This window comes from Pseudophryne corroboree, chromosome 9 (assembly GCF_028390025.1).
Source record: "Pseudophryne corroboree isolate aPseCor3 chromosome 9, aPseCor3.hap2, whole genome shotgun sequence".
Lineage (NCBI taxonomy): Eukaryota > Metazoa > Chordata > Amphibia > Anura > Myobatrachidae > Pseudophryne > Pseudophryne corroboree.
In genome coordinates, this window is record NC_086452.1 from 101,010,803 (window position 1) to 101,032,118 (window position 21,316).

At 45.4% G+C, this 21,316-nt stretch overlaps 1 protein-coding gene across 5 annotated transcripts in view; it reads right to left on the bottom strand.

The window, feature by feature from the left end:
• The window catches only part of COP1 (COP1 E3 ubiquitin ligase), a 581,242-nt gene that overhangs the window by 75,742 nt on the left and 484,184 nt on the right, over nt 1-21,316 (bottom strand). For all 5 annotated transcript variants that reach the window (XR_010186699.1, XM_063939703.1, XM_063939702.1 and 2 more), the window contains 3 exons: nt 5,143-5,260; nt 4,357-4,481; nt 2,635-2,795 (listed from right to left, as the gene is read on the bottom strand). Coding sequence is in view for 4 of the 5 variants with exons in the window: in XM_063939703.1 (XP_063795773.1) it covers nt 2,635-2,795; nt 4,357-4,481; nt 5,143-5,260 (404 nt within the window). In the remaining variant the exon portion in view is untranslated. The remainder of the gene's footprint in view (nt 1-2,634; nt 2,796-4,356; nt 4,482-5,142; nt 5,261-21,316) is intronic.

Genomic DNA, 21,316 nt, shown 5'->3' on the forward strand with positions numbered 1-21,316 from the left:
AATGACCACGTGAAAAAAGTGTTTGAGTTTATTGAAAATGTATTAAAAATAAAAAACTAAGAAATCACATGTATATAAAAGTATTCACAGCCTTTGCTAAATACTTTGCTGATGATGCACCTTTAACAGCAATTACAGCTTGAAGTCATTTTGAATATGATGCCACAAGCTTGGCACACCTATCTTTGGGCAGTTTCGCCCGTTCCTCTTCGCAGCACCTCTCAAGCTCCATCAGGTTGGATGGGAAGCGTTGGTCCACAGCCATTTTCAGATCTCTCCAGAGATGTTTAATTGGATTTAAGTCTGGGCTCTGGCTGGGCCACTCAAGGACATACACATAGTTATCCTGAAGCCACTCCTTTGATATCTTGGCTGTGTGTTTAGGGTCGTTGTCCTGCTGAGAGATGAACCGTCGCCCCAGTCTGAGGTCAAGAGTGCTCTGGAGCAGGTTTTCATCCAGGATGTCTCTGTACATTGATGCATTCATTTATCTATCTAGCCTGACTAGTCTCCAGTTCCTGTCACTGAAAAACATCCCCACAGCATGATGCTGCCACCACCATGCTTCACTGTATGAATGGTATTGGCCTGGTGATGAGCGGTGCCTGGTTTCCTCCAAATATGATGCCTGGCATTCACGCCAAAGAGTTCAATCTTTGTCTCATCATACCAGAGAATTTTGTTTCTCATGGTCTGAGATTCCTTCAGATGCATTTTGGCAAACTCCAGGCAGGGTGCCATGTGCTTTTTACTAAGTAGTAGCTACCGTCTGGCCACTCTACCATACAAGCCTGATTGGAGGATTGCTGCAGATATGGTTGGCCTTCTGGAAGGTCCTCCTCTCTCCACAGAGGAATGCTGTAGCTCTGACAGAATGACCATCGGGTTCTTGGTCCCCTCCCTGACTAGGGCCCTTCTCCCCCGATCGCTCAGTTTAGACGTCCGGCCAGCTCTAGGAAGAGTCCTGGTGGTTCCGAACTTCTTCCATTTACGGATGATGGAGGCCACTGTGCTTATTGGGACCTTCAAAGCAGCAAATATTTTTCTGTACTCTTCCCTAGATTTGTGCCTAGAGACAATCCTGTCTCGGAGGTCTACAGACAATTTCTTTGACTTCATGCTTGGTTTGTGCTCAGACATGCACTGTCAAGTGTGGGACCTTATATAGACAGGTGTGTGCCTTTCCAAATCATATCCAATCAACTGAATTTACCACAGGTGGACTCCAATTAAGCTGTAGGAACATCTCAAGGATAATCAGTGGAAACAGGATGCACCTGAGCTCAATTTTGGGCTTCATGGCAAAGGCTGTGAATATTTATGTACATGTGATTTTATTTTTTTATTTTTAATACATTTGCAAAAATCTAAAAAAAACACCTTTTCACACGTTATCATTATGGGGTATTGTGTGTAGAATTTTGAGGGAAAAAAAATTATTTATTCCATTTTGGAATAAGGCTGTAACATGACAAAATGTGGAAAAAGTGAAGCACTGTGAATACTTTCCTGATACACTGGGGTAAATTTACTAAGGTGGGAGATTTTTAGAACTGGTGATGTTGCCCATAGCAACCAATCAGATTATATCTATTATCTGCTAGAAGCAGCTAGATAAATGGTAAGTAGAATCTGATTGGTTGCCATGGGCAACATCACCAGTTCTAAAAATCTCCCACCTTAGTAAATTTACCCCACTGTATGCACATTTTCAGAAAATAAGAGCTTTGTACAATAAACCCAATGTACCCCAATTAACAGAAATGCCCAAATTCCCCACATCTCCACCAGCAATCCCCCCACCCACCCATATCTTGTGCCGCGAGAAACCAACAACTGGGCTGCTATTCAAGGGACTCTGCAGACTGATTTTTGGGGTAGATTCAATAAAAGTCGGATCCATTCTGACATGCATTTGTCGGAATGGATCCGACAAGCCCTATTCAATAGAGTGGCCTAATCCGACTGTCGGATTTTGCCGGCGTCCATGCAGCTGTTATCAGCAGCTCCCCGTGTGTGTTATCACAGGGAGCTGCTGGAGGGAGCCGCACATCACGGCACTTAGCCGTGTATCCCAGTGCCGGCAGGGGAGCGATGCAGGGGGGAAGCCCGTCAGGTACCTGCGTGCCCTGCTGCTCCTAGCCCGCCGCACCGCTCCCCATAGCCCGCCGCACCACTCCCTTTGTCTACTTGCCTGAATCCGACATTTTTTCAAAGTCGGATTGAGATTGTCGGAAATGGGGCCAAAACCTGTCAGATTTAGCCCAGTTTCCGACAGAAGCATGTGGATCGGCGGCTATTCCACCAATCCACGTGTTTTCTGACAAGTCAGGAATTCCCGACTTGTTAGAAAAAAACAACAAATATTGAATAGGTCGGAACCCTTTCCGACCGAAATCTGTCGGAAGCCGACACCTTTCCGACAAGACGGCAGCTTCTGACAGCTACTGAATATACCCCTTTGTGGGAAAAGAGTACTCATTACACATTTTAAGGAATTTAGGGTTCTTTAGAGAGCTTGTTTTCCCAAGTAACAAATGTTACAGGAACGCTTACTTGCATAAAGAAATATTAGGGAATCAGGAAATAACTGCAGAGAACGTTCAGACAATATTGTTACAAAAGCATCCTTACCCCATCAGGAAGAGCCCTCCAACACACAGCGCTCACAAACTCATTGGTGTCATCTTCTTTGCGATCTTTGTCCAGTACACTCTTAACGGTATCAAATTTGAATGTCAGTAGGGTCTTTGACAGTCCCTTATAGTACAAGTAGAGGGAATTGTTCTCACTTCCTGAAGTGGAAAAAAACACAGATATACATAACCAGTCCTGTACAAATGTACAAAAAGAGAAATATGCACTAAAATGTGACACTGGATGAAGAATAAACTTATCTTCCTGTAGAGATCTATGACTACTAAACCGTAAACTAGTGGGGATCTTCCACAGCTCCCTGGGTTCTGTCAAATGTCTGCCCATGCATTATTCCCAAAGCTGAAGCAGCTTGCTGGGAAATGTGAGTGATCCGCTGTAACACACTTCAACTAACTGCATTCGAGTCAGCGGTTATCATGTTGGCTGAGATTTGAACAATGTTTTAACAGACATTTATAAAAGAAAAGAAAAACCATCTGAATAAGGCAATAAAATATGTATCAACACGCAACAGGGTAATAAAATAAACTGGATTTATATGCTTGGCTTATACATGCACTCCTGCAACTTTTACTATATATTTTTTATATTTCTTTCTTGCACAAAGGCACAACATATCACCCCTCCTTCCTTTCGCAGGCTCGATCCCAATCTGGGCTCATGAATTTCTGCACACAGCCCTTTGGGGCTACAAACAAAAATCATCGTGTTCAGCAGTACCCGAACATTTACTTGCGACCTTGAGTAATTTGCTTCTAACTTAATCAACCCCTAAGAATGGTGAAATTCTGTTGTTGCTTTGTTGATGTTACGTTGGGGAGAAAAAAAAATACTTCTTGTTTAATTTTATAATATATAAAATAACTATGTACATACCCCTTAATGCCCAAGACCAGCTAGCTAATATCTAGAAGAACAACGACGTCTACAAAAACAAAAAAATAAATGCTTCCCATCAATAGGCTACAGCAGAGATTCTCAAACGCGGTCGTCAAGGCACCCCAACGTTCCAGGATTTAAGTACAGGTTGAGTATCCCATATCCAAATATTCCGAAATACGGAATATTCCGAAATACGGACTTTTTTGAGTGAGATAGTGAAATCTTTGTTTTTTGATGGCTCAATGTACACAAACTTTGTTTAATACACAGTTATTAAAAATATTGTATTAAATGTCCTTCAGGCTGTGTGTATAAGGTGTATATGAAACAAATGAATTGTGTGAATGTACACACACTTTGTTTAATGCACAAAGTTATAAAAAATATTGGCTAAAATTACCTTCAGGCTGTGTGTATATGGTGTATATAAAACATAAATGCATTCTGTGCTTAGATTTAGGTCCCATCACCATGATATCTCATTATGGTAGGCAATTATTCCAAAATACGGAAAAATCCCATATCCAAAATACCTCTGGTCCCAAGCATTTTGGATAAGGGAGACTCAACCTGTATATCCATGCTGGGCCACAGGTAACTTAATTTGTACCTCCGTCAACTTGATTTAATTATCTGTGCTGAGCCATGGATATACTTAAAACCTGGACCACTGGGGTGCCTTGAGGCCTGCATTTGAGAACCTCTGGGTTACAGTAAAGAGAAAATGTAGAATAAAAGCACACGCACACTGTGTACTCGGGTCTATTCATTTCACAGGAAACAAAATAAGAGAAAAACAACTGGAGAAATACTGACCACAGGCAATATAATCTCCGTTCGATGCTAAACCAACAAAATTCTTTTCGTTAATGTGACCCTTGAAGGAGCGTAGGCAATGTGGCCTGGAAACATTCCACAGCTTCAGCTGGCTATCTGTTGACCTAAGGAATATGAATAAATATTTCAGCATAACATACCCCAAAAGGATGAATGTTGAACAGTTTAGGCTGGCAGAGAATACCTGGTGACCATCTCCTATAGACCAATTTATATACACAGGAAGAAATACAATGAATAGTCATCCTCAGACGATGTAATAGCCAAAGTAGAGAGCCCTTGAAATATTTAACTTTAGACCGCTTTTACGGTTAACCTTCGTAAATGTGCTTCTGTAACTGTATACTCAATATATGGCCACTGATGACAGAGGTCATGTTCTCTCCAGAGACGGAGACCACACGATGATGTTGATAATTAGCCCTGGCATCAGCCTGACCACTGTTTCCAGCGGTAAGGTATTCGGCTGCAGCACTTCAGTTTAAGCTATTGAAGACAATCTGCAGGTCTCCATGGAGATGTGTGCATCGCTCGGAAGACCACTCAAAGGCATTATCCCAATATATTGTTGTGGTGCCTGTAACACTCATCATGAGAATACACGGCTGCACCCAAGCCAGTCATTTTATAGAACGGTTTATGTCTTAATAAAAATATTTCACATTCACAGACGTCACCCCAAGGGTTGTGTGAAACTTCTAAATATAATATTCTGGGTAACATATTCCAACTTTCTTTCCTAGATGAAGTCTAAAATGTTCTTACGCAGAAACAATCTCCTCCCCGTTGACAAACTTGGCGTAAGAGACCGCTTTGCGATGTCCTTTAAACACCATGATGGGCTGCTTAGTGTTCCGGAGGTCATAGTAGTGGACACAGTGATCTAGGAACAGAAAGCAAAGAGTTAAAATCGCTATGCATGGAAAATGAGAGCCATATAATGAAACACAGAGTTTCTTCAAAATACAGGTCAGTTTTCCCACATTTTATTAATAGCGGCACTAAATCATAGATTTTTAGTGCTATATCCATTTTTTATGTTGGGTTTGTATATTGTAACAACAAATCAAAATTAGCACAGTACAGCAGTACAAGTTCTAGGATAATTTGTTACGAGGACACAGGCTACATAGGCTATTTAGCAGAGATTGATTGCGCGCGACTGGACACAGGAGCTGAGTTAAACAAAACCCAATTTCATGGCCGCCGTCCTGCGCACTCCAATGATTGGGTTCACGGACCACATTTCGCTGCTACACAGGGAGCAAGTAGTAGACTGAAATAGGTGAGGCAAGCTTGTCTAGAACAGTCACTAGCTACCAGACATTCAGCCCCACTGCTACACACTGTCACTTGCTGGTATAACAAAAGCCTGAACTGTAGCAATGCAGGAACTATAGATCAAATATGCTAGAAAACAAATATTGACGCATTGTTTTGGCTGTGTGCATTCCAATGATCTGATCTGGATACAGCTCAGGTTGTTCTATCTATCCACACTGACATTAAAATTTAGGACATCCCACAAAAACAAGAGATAAAGACTGAATATAGTAAGGTCCACAGCCGCTAGTTATATATATATATATATATATATATATATATATATATATATATATATATATATATATATATATATGTCCTAAATACCTTGCACTGTACTAACATCTAACGAGCAGCCCTAGATTACTTTTCAGATTGGCATCACGCTGTCCGCACACATTTCGATGCGTAACTATTTTGAATTTAAATGCTTACTCCCCTGAAAAATATTCAGTGTTTGATCCATGCATAGAGAATAGGCTGTAACAGCTTTTTTTTTTTTTAAATGTCCTCCAGCCTCCCGACTATGCCCCAGTAACATTACAACCATACTTGCCACTATACACAATATATTTTATCATTACAGAATTCGCCCACATGATCTATTTTGCATTTTCACAATGTGTAAGCTTGAAAGCAAAGCAGACGCAATCATGGTCAAAGTGGAGTCATACGCAACCCACTTGCAGCTGAAGGGGTATAACTGGGTGGGTCAGTATGAATAGTGTAATGGTTAGCATTACTGCCTTACAGCACTGAGGTCGTGGGTACAATTCCCACTATGGCTGTAACTGTGTGGAGTTTGTATATTCTCCCCGTGCTTGCGTGGGTTTCCTCCGAGTACTCCGATTTCCTTCCACAATACAAAAATATACTGGTAGGTTAACTGGCTCCCAACGAAAGAAAAAAAATGAACCCTAGTGTGCAAGTGTGTGCATGTACATGAGCAGACTAGATGAGCCAAATGGTTCTTATCGGACGTCATATTCTACGTAATGGGTATGTTGGCAAAGTTTTGCAAAGGTGTGTCGCCGGATTTGCAATCTATGCAGCGTTATGCATATGCAGAATTCCGTCTGTTTGTGACAGATCTGTTGCGCCATGGATATGGCTGGGGCATGTACCTACGGATAATAATGACTGGCATCAAACCAGCATACGGACAGAGGCAGTACAATTTGTAGAGATGCATTCCAGCATAGGGAGAGTATGTGCATTTAGTTGCATGCATGTAATGCAGGTGCAATTAGAACAGACTTGCGTTGAATTGTGCATCTGCTCGAAAGAGGACAGTTTTGAGAGAAGATAATGGGGACAAAAATACACATCAGATAAAGACCAGTGTTAGTGTGCTTCAACAGTTATGCATGATTCACCATTTGCTGTTATAAGAAAGACTCCTGCAAGAGTGTAACATTTCAGCATTACCTATAAAAGGAAAGTTTCATAGAAAGCTTGAACAAAAAGCAAGCCTTGAAGCGTGCAATATTATTTCCTTTTAAACGGCCCGTTAGTGGCCACATCCATGTCACTTATTTGATGGCAAGACGGACTTAATATTGTTCTTTGCTACCTGCAGCGTGACAACCAGGGACCACCTCTGACGAGACGACAATGTAAACTCGCGCAAAGGTACAGTTCTGCCAAAACTGCTGAAACGGTTAAAATGTCCACAACGTAGCCGCTGAGTGCGCGCAGGAACAATCACTACTCGACATTCCAAATACATATTGATTCCTCCCCATCACAGCGTTGTCAGGGCCACAATAAAATAGCTAGATTAAAGCCAGCAGCACAGTCTTTCAACAGGGAATGATGTTTAACCTCTCATACGGACTAAGCCATTAGTGGGAACGGGAATAAATATGAGAAAGTTTAAGGTGCACTTCTGGCATATGAGAGTATGACATAAAGCAAACTAGACACGGACATAAAAAAAAAAAAAAACTGCAAATAATGAAATGAGTGAAAGACTTTAGAAAATAAACCACTTTAAAAATCAAAAAAGTGCTTCACTCCTAAAACCTTTGCAATCTGCTTCAAATGTGTGCAATCCACAGCAAATAGCTTCAGCGGACCCATTCTTCTTGTAACCTTGATATTCCCATTGATACAAGGCAAGTCTCTGCCTCCTGGCGCTCAGTTTGGACATGATGTGCCTACACGTGCTGGCTGGGCACTCGATCGTTCTCCAACCCTTGCGGCATAGTTCCTTGGCTAGCTAGAATTAGTTGCTTAATTATGAATTGATTGCTCCAACAGTGTGTTCCGTGCCTGAGTTTTGTTTCTCTTGCCCCTGCTTTTCCCTACCCACATCAATCCGAGCGAGCTGCATGACGGATGGAAGCATTAATGGGGGAAAAGCCATGGAACAGCTGGTCTAGCTTTAAAGAGACATCACCGCTTCTAGACCATATGGACCTAGTCGCAAGAAGATTAAAGCAAAAGGAAGAAAGATGCCAGATGCCATCTGGGTTGTATGTGAAGTAGGAAAATAAACTACAGAATAGGTACAAATTAGAACAGCTATAGAAACATTCTGAAAGTAAAATAATCACTCTGCAAAACTAATACATCACATGAATACAGAATGTACAATTATTGGTTTCACATCAAATTACTACTAAACTACTGTGGCACGGTTTGTTTAAACAGAAACATCTAATAATTACGCTGATTTCTGAACTGAATGAATAATACAGCTAATGGGAAAAACACTTGTATATGGTAGATCAAAACTAGAGATATTGGAGTTAGCCTTCTGAGAAGCAACAAATACAGATTTTATGACAGGGTTTGTATGTTATGTTGACATTCTGAATGTTGATATGACTATGTCGACCAACAGAAATGTCGAAACCATACGCTGACATAGCATTTTTTTAAAATGTGTTTTGACTATTTCTCTGACGTCCTAGTGGATGCTGGGGACTCCGTCAGGACCATGGGGATATAGCGGCTCCGCAGGAGACAGGGCACAATAATAAAAGCTTTAGGATCAGGTGGTGTGCACTGGCTCCTCCCCCTATGACCCTCCTCCAAGCCTCAGTTAGATTTTTGTGCCCGACGAGAAGGGTGCAATCTAGGTGGCTCTCCTGAGCTGCTTAGAATAAAAGTTTAAGTTAGGTTTTTTATTTTCAGTGAGTCCTGCTGGCAACAGGCTCACTGCTACGAGGGACTTAGGGGAGAGAAGAAAACTCACCTGCGTGCAGGATGGATTTGCTTCTTAGGCTACTGGACACCATTAGCTCCAGAGGGAGTCGGAACACAGGTCTCACCCTGGGGTTCGTCCCGGAGCCGTGCCGCCGACCCCCCTTGCAGATGCCGAAGTTGAAGAGGTCCAGAGGTCCAGAAACAGGCGGCAGAAGACTTTCAGTCTTCATAAGGTAGCGCACAGCACTGCAGCTGTGCGCCATTGTTGTCGGCACACTTCACCAACAGTCACCAACTGTCACTGAGGGTGCAGGGCGCTGGGGGGGGGCGCCCTGGGCAGCAATGTATAATACCTTTTTATGGCTAAAATACATCACATATAGCCCTTGAGGCTATATGGATGTATTTAACCCCTGCCAGATCTCACAAACTCCGGGAGAAGAGCCCGCCGAAAAGGGGGCGGGGCCTATTCTCCTCAGCACACGGCGCCATTTTCCTGCTCAGCTCTGCTGTGTGGAAGGCTCCCAGGCTCTCCCCTGCACTGCACTACAGAAACAGGGTTAAAACAGAGAGGGGGGGCACTTATTTGGCGATATGATTACATATATAAAAATGCTATAAGGGAAAACACTTGTATAAGGGGTTGTCCCTGTATAATTATAGCGTTTTTGGTGTGTGCTGGCAAACTCTCCCTCTGTCTCCCCAAAGGGCTAGTGGGGTCCAGTCCTCTGTCAGAGCATTTCCTGTGTGTGTGCTGTGTGTCGGTACGTGTGTGTCGACATGTAGGAGGACGATGTTGGTGAGGAGGCGGAGCAAATTGCCTGTATTGGTGATGTCACTCTCTAGGGAGTCGACACTGGAATGGATGGCTTATTTAGGAATTACGTGATAATGTCAACACGCTGCAAGGTCGGTTGACGACATGAGACGGCCGGCAAACAAATTAGTACCTGTCCAGGCGTCTCAGACACCGTCAGGGGCTTGTAAAAACGCCCATTTACCTCAGTCGGTCGACACAGACACAGACACTGACTCCAGTGTCGACGGTGAAGAAACAAACGTATTTTCCTTTAGGGCCACACGTTTCATGTTAAGGGCAATGAAGGAGGTGTTACATATTTCTGATACTACAAGTACCACAAATAAGGGTATTATGTAGGGTGTGAATAAACTACTTGTAGTTTTTCCTGAATCAGATAAATTAAATGAAGTGTGTGATGATACGTGGGTTTCCTCCGATAGAAAATTATTGGCGGTATACCCTTTCCCGCCAGAAGTTAGGGCGAGTTGGGAAACACACCTTAGGGTGAATAAGGCGCTCACACGCTTATAAAAACAAGTGGCGTTACCGTCTCCAGATACGGCAGCCCTCAAGGAGCCAGCTGATAGGAAGCTGAAAAATATCCTATAAGTATATACACATATACTGGTGTTATACTACGACCAGCAATCGCCTCAGCCTGGATGTGCAGCGCTGAGGGGGCTTGGTCGGATTTCCTGACTGAAAATATTGATACCCTTGACAGGGACAAGATTTTATTGACTATAGAGCATTTTAAGGATGCATTTCTATATATGCGAGATGCGCAGAGGGATATTTGCATTCTGGCATCAAGAGTAAATGTGATGTCCATATCTGCCAGACGACAGTGGTCAGGTGATGCAGATTCCAGACGGCACATGGAAGTATTGCCGTATAAAGGGGCGGTCCATCGGACCTGGTGGCCATGGCAACAGCTGAAAAATCCACCTTTTGTTACCCCAAGTCACATCTCAGCAGAAAAGGACACAGTCTTTTCAGTCTCAGTCCTTTCGTCCCCATAAGGGCAGGCGGGCAAAAGGGCCAGTCATATCTGCCCAGGGGTAGAGGAAAGGGAAGAAGACTGCAGCAGGCAGCCCATTCCCAGGAACAGAAGCCCTCCACAGCTTCTGCCAAGTCCGCAGCATGACGCTGGGGCCGTACAAGCGGACTCAGGTGCGGTAGGGGGTCATCTCAAGAGTTTCAGCACGCAGTGGGCTCACTCACAAGTGGACTCCTGGATCCTACACGTAGTATCCCAGGTGTACATTGGAAATTCGAGACGTCTCCCCCTCACAAGTTCCTGAAGTCTGCTTTACCAACGTCTCCCTCCGACAGGGAGGCAGTATTGGGAACAATTCACAGGCTGTATTCCCAGCAGGTGATAATCAAAGTACCCCTTCTACAACAAGGGAAGGGGTATTATTCCACACTATATTGTGGTACTGAAGCCAGACGGCTAGGTGAGATCTGAAATATTTGAACACTTACATACAAGCGTTCAAATCAAGATGGAGTCACTCAGAGCAGTGATAGCGAACCAGGAAGAAGGGGACAATATGGTGTCACTGGATATCAGGGACGCTTACCTACATGTCCAAATTTGCCCTTCTCACCAAGGGTACCTCAGGTTCGTGGTACAGAACTGTCACTATCAGTTCAGACGCTGCCGTTTGGATTGTCCACGGCACCCCGGGTCTTTACCAAGGTAATGGCCGAAATGATGATTCTTCTTAAAAGAAATATGGACGCTTTCCTGATAAGGGCAAAGTCCAGAGAACAGTTGGAGGTCGGAGTAGCACTATCTTAAGTAGTTCTACGACAGCACGAGTGGATTCTAAATATTCCAAAATCGCAGTTTTTTCCGACGACACGTCTACTGTTCCTAGGGATGATTCTGGACACAGTCCAGAAAAGGATGTTTTCTCCCGGAGAAGAAAGCCAGGGAGTTATCCGAGCTAGTCAGGAACCTCCTAAAACCAGGAGAAGTATCAGTGCATCATTGCACAAGGATCCTGTGAAAAATGGTGGTTTCTTACAAAGCGATCCCATTCGGTAGATTTCACGCAAGAACCTTTACGTGGGATCTGCTGGAAAAATGGTCCGGATCGCATCTTCAGATGCATCAGCGGATAACCCTGTCTCCAAGGACAAGGGTGTTTCTTCTGCGGTGGCTGCAGAGTGCTCATCTATGAAAGGGCCGCAGATTCGGCATTCAGGACTGGGTCCTGGTGACCACGGATGCCAGCCTGAGTGGCTGGGGAGCAGTCACACAAGGAAAAAATTTCCAGAGAGTGTGATCGAGTCTGGAGACTTCTCTCCACATAAATATACTGGAGCTAAGGGCAATTTACAATGCTCTAAGCTTAGCAAGACCTCTGCTTCAAGGTCAGCCGGTATTGATCCAGTGGGACAACATCACGGCAGTCGCCCACGTAAACAGACAGGGCGGCACAAGAAGCAGGAGGGAAATGGCAGAAACTGCAAGGATTCTTCGCTGGGCGAAAAATCATGTGATAACACTCTCAGCAGTGTTCATTCCGGGAGTGGAAAACTGGGAAGCAGACTTCCTCAGCAGGCATGACCTCCACCCGGGAGAGTGGGGACTTCATCGGGAAGTCTTCCACATGATTGTAAACCGTTGTGAAAAACCAAAGGTGGACATGATGGCGTCCCGCCTGAACAAAAAACTAGATATTGCGCCAGGTCAAGGGACCCTCAGGCAATAGCGGTGGACGCTCTGGTAACACTGTGGATGTACCAGTCAGAGTATGTGTTCCCTCCTATGCCTCTCATACAAAAAGTACTGAGAATCATAAGAGGGAGATGAGTAAGAATGATACTCGTGGTTCCGGATTGGCCAAGAAGGACTTGGTACCCGAAACTTCAAGAGATGTTCACGGAAGACCCGTGGCCTCTACCTTTAAGAAAGGACCTGCTCCAGCAGGGGCCTTGTCTGTTCCAAGACTTACCGCGGCCGCGTTTGACGGCATGGCGGTTGAACGCCGGATCCTGAAAGGGCATTCCAGATGAAGTCATCCCTACCCTGGTCGAAGACAGGAAGGATGTAACCGCAAAACATTTTCACCGCATTTGGCGAAGATATGTTGCGTGGTGTGGGGCCAAGAAGGCCCCTACAGAGGAATTCCAACTGGGTCGTTTCCTACATTTCCTGAAAACAGGACTGTCTATGGGCCTAAAATTAGGGTCCATTAAGGTTCAAATTTCGGCCCTGTCGAATTTCTTCCAGAAAGAACTGGCTTTAGTGCCTGACGTTCAGATGTTTGTAAAAGGGGTACTGCATATACAGCCTCCTTTTGTGCCCCAGTGGCACCTTGGGATCTCAATGTTGTTTTGAGTTTCCTAAAGTCACATTGGTTTGAACCACTCACCACTGTGGACTTAAAATATCTCACATGGAAAGTGACGATGTTATTAGCCCTGGCTTCAGCCAGGCGTGTGTCAGAATTGGCGGCTTTATCATATATAAAGCCCTTACTTAATTTTTCATTCTGACAGGGCAGAATTGAGGACTCGTCCTCAATTTCTCCTTAAGGTGTTTTCTGTTTTTCACATGAACCAACCTATTGTGGTACCTGCGGGTACTAGGGACTTGGAGGACTCCAAGTTACTTGACGTTGTCAGGGCCCTGAAAAATATGTTTCCAGGAAGGCTGGAGTCAGAAAATCTGACTCGCTGTTTAGCCTGTATGCACCCAACAAGATGGGTGCTCCTGCTTCTAAGCAGACGATTGCTCGCTGGATTTGTAATACAATTCAGTTTACACATTCTGTGGCAGGCCTGCCACAGCCAAAATCGGTAAAAGCCCATTCCAAAAGGAAGGGGGCTCATCTTGGGCGACTGCCCGAGGGGTCTCGGCTTTACAACTTTGCCGAGCAGTTACATGGTCAGGGGAAAACACGTTTGCTAAATTCTACAAATTTGATACCCTGGCTGAGGAGGACATGGAGTTCTCTCATTCGGTGCTGCAGGGTCATCCGCACTCTCCCGCCCGTTTGGGAGCTTTGGTATAATCCCCATGGTCCTGACGGAGTCCCCAGCATCCACTAGGACGTCAGAGAAAATAAGATTTTACTTACCGATAAATCTATTTCTCGTAGTCCGTAGTGGATGCTGGGCGCCCATCCCAAGTGCGGATTGTCCGCAATACTTGTACATAGTTATTGTTACAAAAATCGGGTTATTCTTGTTGTGAGCCATCTTTTCAGAGGCTCCTTCGTTGTTATCATACTGTTAACTGGGTTCAGATCACAGGTTGTACGGTGTGATTGGTGTGGCTGGTATGAGTCTTACCCGGGATTCAATATCCTTCCTTATTATGCACGCTCGTCCGGGCACAGTATCCTAACTGAGGCTTGGAGGAGGGTCATAGGGGGAGGAGCCAGTGCACACCACCTGATCCTAAAGCTTTTATTATTGTGCCCTGTCTCCTGCGGAGCCGCTATATCCCCATGGTCCTGACGGAGTCCCCAGCATCCACTACGGACTACGAGAAATAGATTTATCGGTAAGTAAAATCTTATTTTTAGCTGGGTTGGGTACGATATCGATATCCTTTCAGTTGAAATCCATGACAGTCAGGAAGCAGACAGCGGCAACCCAACTTTCAAAATCCCGACAGCCAATTGCCCTGATGGTTGGCTGAATTCCTTTCGCACCGGACCACGCGAGACTGGCTGTACACACTACACGATGTAATGAACGACGGAATGATTACTCGTTCCGTCCTTCATTACGCTGAACGGCCAGGCATACGATATCATCCGAATGACCATGCAGCACAGACGAACAGACAATGTCATAAGCGACCAATGGGAGCGCACATATGTGAACAGAGGATCTAATATGCAAAGCAGGCAAGACCAATAGAACTCAGAATGCTTGAAGGCAGAAAAAAATAAACTCATCAGGAAGCCTAACATGTTTGAAAGCAAAGGAATGCCCATAGAGCGAACAACCTCATTGGTGTCAGACATTCCCCGAGGCACAGTAGACAAGCTAAAAGGACAGCCTAACATGCACCAAACCCAACAGACTAACTCAATAAACATAAAAAACATGACGCTTTAAATAAGATTTTACTTACCGATAAATCTATTTCTCGGAGTCCGTAGTGGATGCTGGGGTTCCTGAAAGGACCATGGGGAATAGCGGCTCCGCAGGAGACAGGGCACAAAAAGTAAAGCTTTTTTCCGATCAGGTGGTGTGCACTGGCTCCTCCCCCTATGACCCTCCTCCAGACTCCAGTTAGGTACTGTGCCCGGACGAGCGTACACAATAAGGGAGGATTTTGAATCCCGGGTAAGACTCATACCAGCCACACCAATCACACCGTACAACTTGTGATCTAAACCCAGTTAACAGTATGATAACAGCGGAGCCTCTGAAAGATGGCTTCCTTCAACAATAACCCGAATTAGTTAACAATAACTATGTACAATTTATGCAGATAATCCGCACTTGGGATGGGCGCCCAGCATCCACTACGGACTCCGAGAAATAGATTTATCGGTAAGTAAAATCTTATTTTCTCTATCGTCCTAGTGGATGCTGGGGTTCCTGAAAGGACCATGGGGATTATACCAAAGCTCCCAAACGGGCGGGAGAGTGCGGATGACTCTGCAGCACCGAATGAGAGAACTCCAGGTCCTCCTTAGCCAGAGTATCAAATTTGTAAACTTTTACAAACGTGTTCTCCCCTGACCACGTAGCTGCTCGGCAAAGTTGTAATGCCGAGACCCCTCGGGCAGCCGCCCAAGATGAGCCCACCTTCCTTGTGGAGTGGGCCTTTACAGATTTAGGCTGTGGCAGGCCTGCCACAGAATGTGCAAGTTGGATTGTGCTACAGATCCAACGAGCAATCGTCTGCTTAGACGCCGGAGCACCCATCTTGTTGGGTGCATACAATATAAACAACGAGTCAGATTTTCTGACTCCAGCTGTCCTTGCAATATATATTTTTAATGCTCTGACAACGTCCAGTAACTTGGAGTCCTCCAAGTCACTTGTAGCCGCAGGCACTACAATAGGCTGGTTCAGATGAAATGCTGACACCACCTTAGGGAGAAAATGCGGACGAGTCCGCAGTTCTGCCCTGTCCGAATGGAAAATCAGATATGGGCTTTTGTAAGATAAAGCTGCCAATTCTGACACTCTCCTGGCAGAAGCCAGGGCTAGAAGCATGGTCACTTTCCATGTGAGATATTTCAAATCCACCTTTTTTAGTGGTTCAAACCAATGAGATTTTAGGAAATCCAAAACCACATTGAGATCCCACGGTGCCACTGGAGGCACCACAGGAGGCTGTATATGCAGCACTCCCTTAACAAAGGTCTGGACTTCAGGGACTGAAGCCAATTCTTTTTGAAAGAAAATCGACAGGGCCGAAATTTGAACCTTAATAGATCCCAATTTGAGACCCATTGACAATCCTGATTGCAGGAAATGTAGGAATCGACCCAGTTGAAATTCCTCCGTCGGAGCACTCCGATCTTCGCACCACGCAACATATTTTCGCCAAATTCGGTGATAATGTTGCACGGTTACTTCCTTCCTTGCTTTAATCAAAGTAGGAATGACTTCTTCCGGCATGCCTTTTTCCTTTAGGATCCGGCGTTCAACCGCCATGCCGTCAAACGCAGCCGCGGTAAGTCTTGAAACAGACAGGGACCCTGCTGAAGCAAGTCCCTCCTTAGAGGTAGAGGCCACGGATCTTCCGTGATCATCTCTTGAAGTTCCGGGTACCAAGTCCTTCTTGGCCAATCCGGAACCACTAGTATCGTTCTTACGCCTCTTTGCCGTATAATTCTCAATACTTTTGGTATGAGAGGCAGAGGAGGAAACACATACACCGACTGGTACACCCAAGGCGTTACCAGCGCGTCCACAGCTATTGCCTGCGGATCTCTTGACCTGGCGCAATACCTGTCCAGTTTTTTGTTGAGGCGAGACGCCATCATGTCCACCATTGGTCTTTCCCAACGGGTTACCAGCATGTGGAAGACTTCTGGATGAAGTCCCCACTCTCCCGGGTGAAGATCGTGTCTGCTGAGGAAGTCTGCTTCCCAGTTGTCCACTCCCGGGATGAACACTGCTGACAGTGCTATCACATGATTCTCTGCCCAGCGAAGAATCCTTGCAGCTTCTGCCATTGCACTCCTGCTTCTTGTGCCGCCCTGTCTGTTCACATGGGCGACTGCCGTGATGTTGTCCGACTGGATCAACACCGGTTTTCCCTGAAGCAGAGGTTCTGCCTGGCTTAGAGCATTGTATATTGCTCTTAGTTCCAGAATGTTTATGTGAAGAGACGTTTCCAGGCTCGTCCATACTCCCTGGAAGTTTCTTCCTTGTGTGACTGCTCCCCAGCCTCTCAGGCTGGCGTCCGTGGTCACCAGGATCCAATCCTGTATGCCGAATCTGCGGCCCTCCAATAGATGAGCACTTTGCAACCACCACAGAAGAGACACCCTTGTCCTTGGAGACAGGGTTATCCGCAGGTGCATCTGAAGATGCGACCCTGACCATTTGTTCAACAGATCCCTTTGGAAAATTCTTGCGTGGAATCTGCCGAATGGAATTGCTTCGTAAGAAGCCACCATTTTTCCCAGGACTCTTGTGCATTGATGTACAGACACCTTTCCTGGTTTTAGGAGGTTCCTGACAAGCTCGGATAACTCCTTGGCTTTTTCCTCCGGGAGAAAAACCTTTTTCTGAACCGTGTCCAGAATCATCCCTAGGAACAGCAGACGAGTTGTCGGCATTAACTGGGATTTTGGAATATTCAGAATCCACCCGTGCTGTTTTAGCACTTCCTGAGACAGTGCTAATCCCATCTCTAGCTGTTCTCTGGACCTCGCCCTTATTAGGAGATCGTCCAAGTATGGGATAATTAATACGCCTTTTCTTCGAAGAAGAATCATCATCTCGGCCATTACCTTTGTAAAGATCCGAGGTGCCGTGGACAATCCGAACGGCAGCGTCTGAAACTGATAGTGACAGTTTTGTACAACGAACCTGAGGTACCCCTGGTGTGAGGGGTAAATTGGAACGTGGAGATACGCATCCTTGATGTCCAAGGATACCATAAAGTCCCCCTCTTCCAGGTTCGCTATCACTGCTCTGAGTGACTCCATTTTGAACTTGAACTTCTTTATGTACAGGTTCAAGGACTTCAGATTTAGAATAGGCCTTACCGAGCCATCCGGCTTCGGTACCACAAAAAGAGTGGAATAATACCCCTTCCCTTGTTGCAGAAGAGGTACCTTGACTATCACCTGCTGAGAGTACAGCTTGTGAATGGCTTCCAACACCGTCTCCCTTTCGGAGGGGGACGTTGGTAAAGCAGACTTCAGGAAACGGCGAGGTGGATCTGTCTCTAATTCCAACCTGTATCCCTGAGATATTATCTGCAGGATCCAGGGATCTACTTGCGAGTGAGCCCACTGCGCGCTGTAATTTTTGAGACGACCCCCCACGGTCCCCGAGTCCGCTTGAGAAGCCCCAGCGTCATGCTGAGGCTTTTGTAGAAGCCGGGGAGGGCTTCTGATCCTGGGAAGGAGCTGCGTGTTGCTGTCTCTTCCCTCGACCTTTGCCTCGTGGCAGATATGAATAGCCCTTTGCTCTCTTATTTTTAAAGGAACGAAAGGGCTGCGGTTGAAAAGTCGGTGCCTTTTTCTGTTGGGGAGTGACTTGAGGTAGAAAGGTGGATTTCCCGGCTGTAGCCGTGGCCACCAAATCTGATAGACCGACTCCAAATAACTCCTCCCCTTTATACGGCAAAACTTCCATATGCCGTTTTGAATCCGCATCGCCTGTCCACTGTCGCGTCCATAAAGCTCTTCTGGCCGAAATGGACATAGCACTTACCCGTGATGCCAGTGTGCATATATCCCTCTGTGCATCACGCATATAAAGAAATGCATCCTTTATTTGTTCTAACGACAGTAAAATATTGTCCCTGTCCAGGGTATCAATATTTTCAATCAGGGATTCTGACCAACTACCCCCGCACTGCCCATCCAGGCAGTCGCTACAGCTGGTCGTAGTATAACACCTGCATGTGTGTATATACTTTTTTGGATATTTTCCATCCTCCTATCTGATGGATCTTTAAGTGCGGCCGTCTCAGGAGAGGGTAACGCCACTTGTTTAGATAAGCGTGTTAGCGCCTTGTCCACCCTAGGAGGTGTTTCCCAGCGCTCCCTAACCTCTGGCGGGAAAGGGTATAATGCCAATAATTTCTTTGAAATTATCAGCTTTTTATCAGGGGCAACCCACGCTTCATTACACACGTCATTTAGTTCTTCTGATTCAGGAAAAACTATAGGTAGTTTTTTCATACCCCACATAATACCCTGTTTAGTGGTACCTGTAGTATCAGCTAAATGTAACGCCTCCTTCATTGCCAAAATCATATAACGTGTGGCCCTACTGGAAAATACGGTTGATTCGTCACCGTCACCACTGGAGTCATCGCCTGTGTCTGGGTCTGTGTCGACCGACTGAGGCAAAGGGCGTTTCACAGCCCCTGACGGTGTTTGAGTCGCCTGGACAGGCACTAATTGATTGTCCGGCCGTCTCATGTCGTCAAACGACTGCTTTAGCGTGTTGACACTATCCCGTAGTTCCATAAATAAAGGCATCCATTCTGGTGTCGACTCCCTAGGGGGTGACATCCTCATATTTGGCAATTGCTCCGCCTCCACACCAATATCGTCCTCATACATGTCGACACACACGTACCGACACACAGCAGACACACAGGGAATGCTCCTAACGAAGACAGGACCCACTAGCCCTTTGGGGAGACAGAGGGAGAGTTTGCCAGCACACACCAAAAGCGCTATATATATATCAGGGATAGCCTTATAATAAGTGCTCCCTTATAGCTGCTTTGTTATATCAAAATATCGCCATAAATGTGCCCCCCCCTCTCTGTTTTACCCTGTTTCTGTAGTGCAGTGCAGGGGAGAGACTTGGGAGCAGTCCTGACCAGCGGAGCTGTGAGAGGAAATGGCGCCGTGTGCTGAGGAGATAGGCCCCGCCCCTTTTCCGGCGGGCTCGTCTCCCGCTATTTAGAAAAATTAGGCAGGGGTTAAATATCTCCATATAGCCTCTAGGGCTATATGTGAGGTATTTTTAGCCTTTATAGGTACTCATTTGCCTCCCAGGGCGCCCCCCTCCCAGCGCCCTGCACCCTCAGTGACTGCCGTGTGAAGTGTGCTGAGAGGAAAATGGCGCACAGCTGCAGTGCTGTGCGCTACCTTTAGAAGACTGCAGGAGTCTTCAGCCGCCGATTCTGGACCTCTTCTGATTTCAGCATCTGCAAGGGGGCCGGCGGCGTGGCTCCGGTGACCATCCAGGCTGTACCTGTGATCGTCCCTCTGGAGCTTGATGTCCAGTAGCCAAGAAACCAATCCATCCTGCACGCAGGTGAGTTGACTCCTTCTCCCCTCAGTCCCTCGCTGCAGTGATCCTGTTGCCAGCAGGAATCACTGTAAAATAAAAAACCTAGCTAAACTTTCTCTAAGCAGCTCTTTAGGAGAGCCACCTAGATTGCACCCTTCTCGGCCGGGCACAAAAATCTAACTGGAGTCTGGAGGAGGGTCATAGGGGGAGGAGCCAGTGCACACCACCTGATCGGAAAAAAGCTTTACTTTTTGTGCCCTGTCTCCTGCGGAGCCGCTATTCCCCATGGTCCTTTCAGGAACCCCAGCATCCACTAGGACGATAGAGAAAGCACAGTAAAACAAACTCAGCACCATGTTACACTTCAAGTTTGAGTGGAAAAGAAAATTGTGCTAAAATGACGTTTGAAACGGTCAATTCTTGAGTCTCTCCACAGATAAATCAGCCATAACATTTAGCCTTCCCCAGACAGCAGAAATAAGTGTATGTGATATGACAGTTTGTTTAACAGTTATATCACTTTGTTATCACCATTACTCAATAATCACTAGCTTTGGCAATGACACTGCATTTCATAAATATTCTCTCTTTGTGTACTTGAAAAAATAAATAAATAAAAATCACACATCAGTTAAGCTTGGTCTTTCCAACGCTAGATTTAACGAACAAAACTGACTAGTTTACAGAAACGCTCAATAAACTGGGTTATGATCCCCGGTTGGTGATAAAATCAGGAAGTAATTGTAGATTTTCTAAAAGTGTCCGCTCTTGAACTAAATCTTAGTCATGGCAGAACTGTGTGTTTAATAGTGAGTGAGAGATAACTTTCTGGGTTCTTTTATTTTTAGATAGATTAGTTGGGTGTGGTTTGATTAACATTTTCACGCCCACATCAAAGGTAGTGATACTTTAAATTTAGGGGGTCCTTTAAAATATTGCAACTAAAACAGCTGCATCAGTATTTTATGCTTAAGGAATGTCATTCAAACACGAAAAAGTAAAATACCAATCTGCAATTAAGACATTTATTTTCAATTTCCCCACAAAATCCCCTGCTTTTAAACTCCTTGATCTCAGATTGTTGCTTGGTCTCTCCCAGTGGACCTCCCCCCCTCCCATGTGAATGGGAGCTCACTGGATCTGGTCTTCACTCACCTCTGTGATATTTATATTTTCTCCAACTCCCCATTTACTCTCTCTCTGACCACAACCGGCTCTCCTTTAACTTCTCTCTCT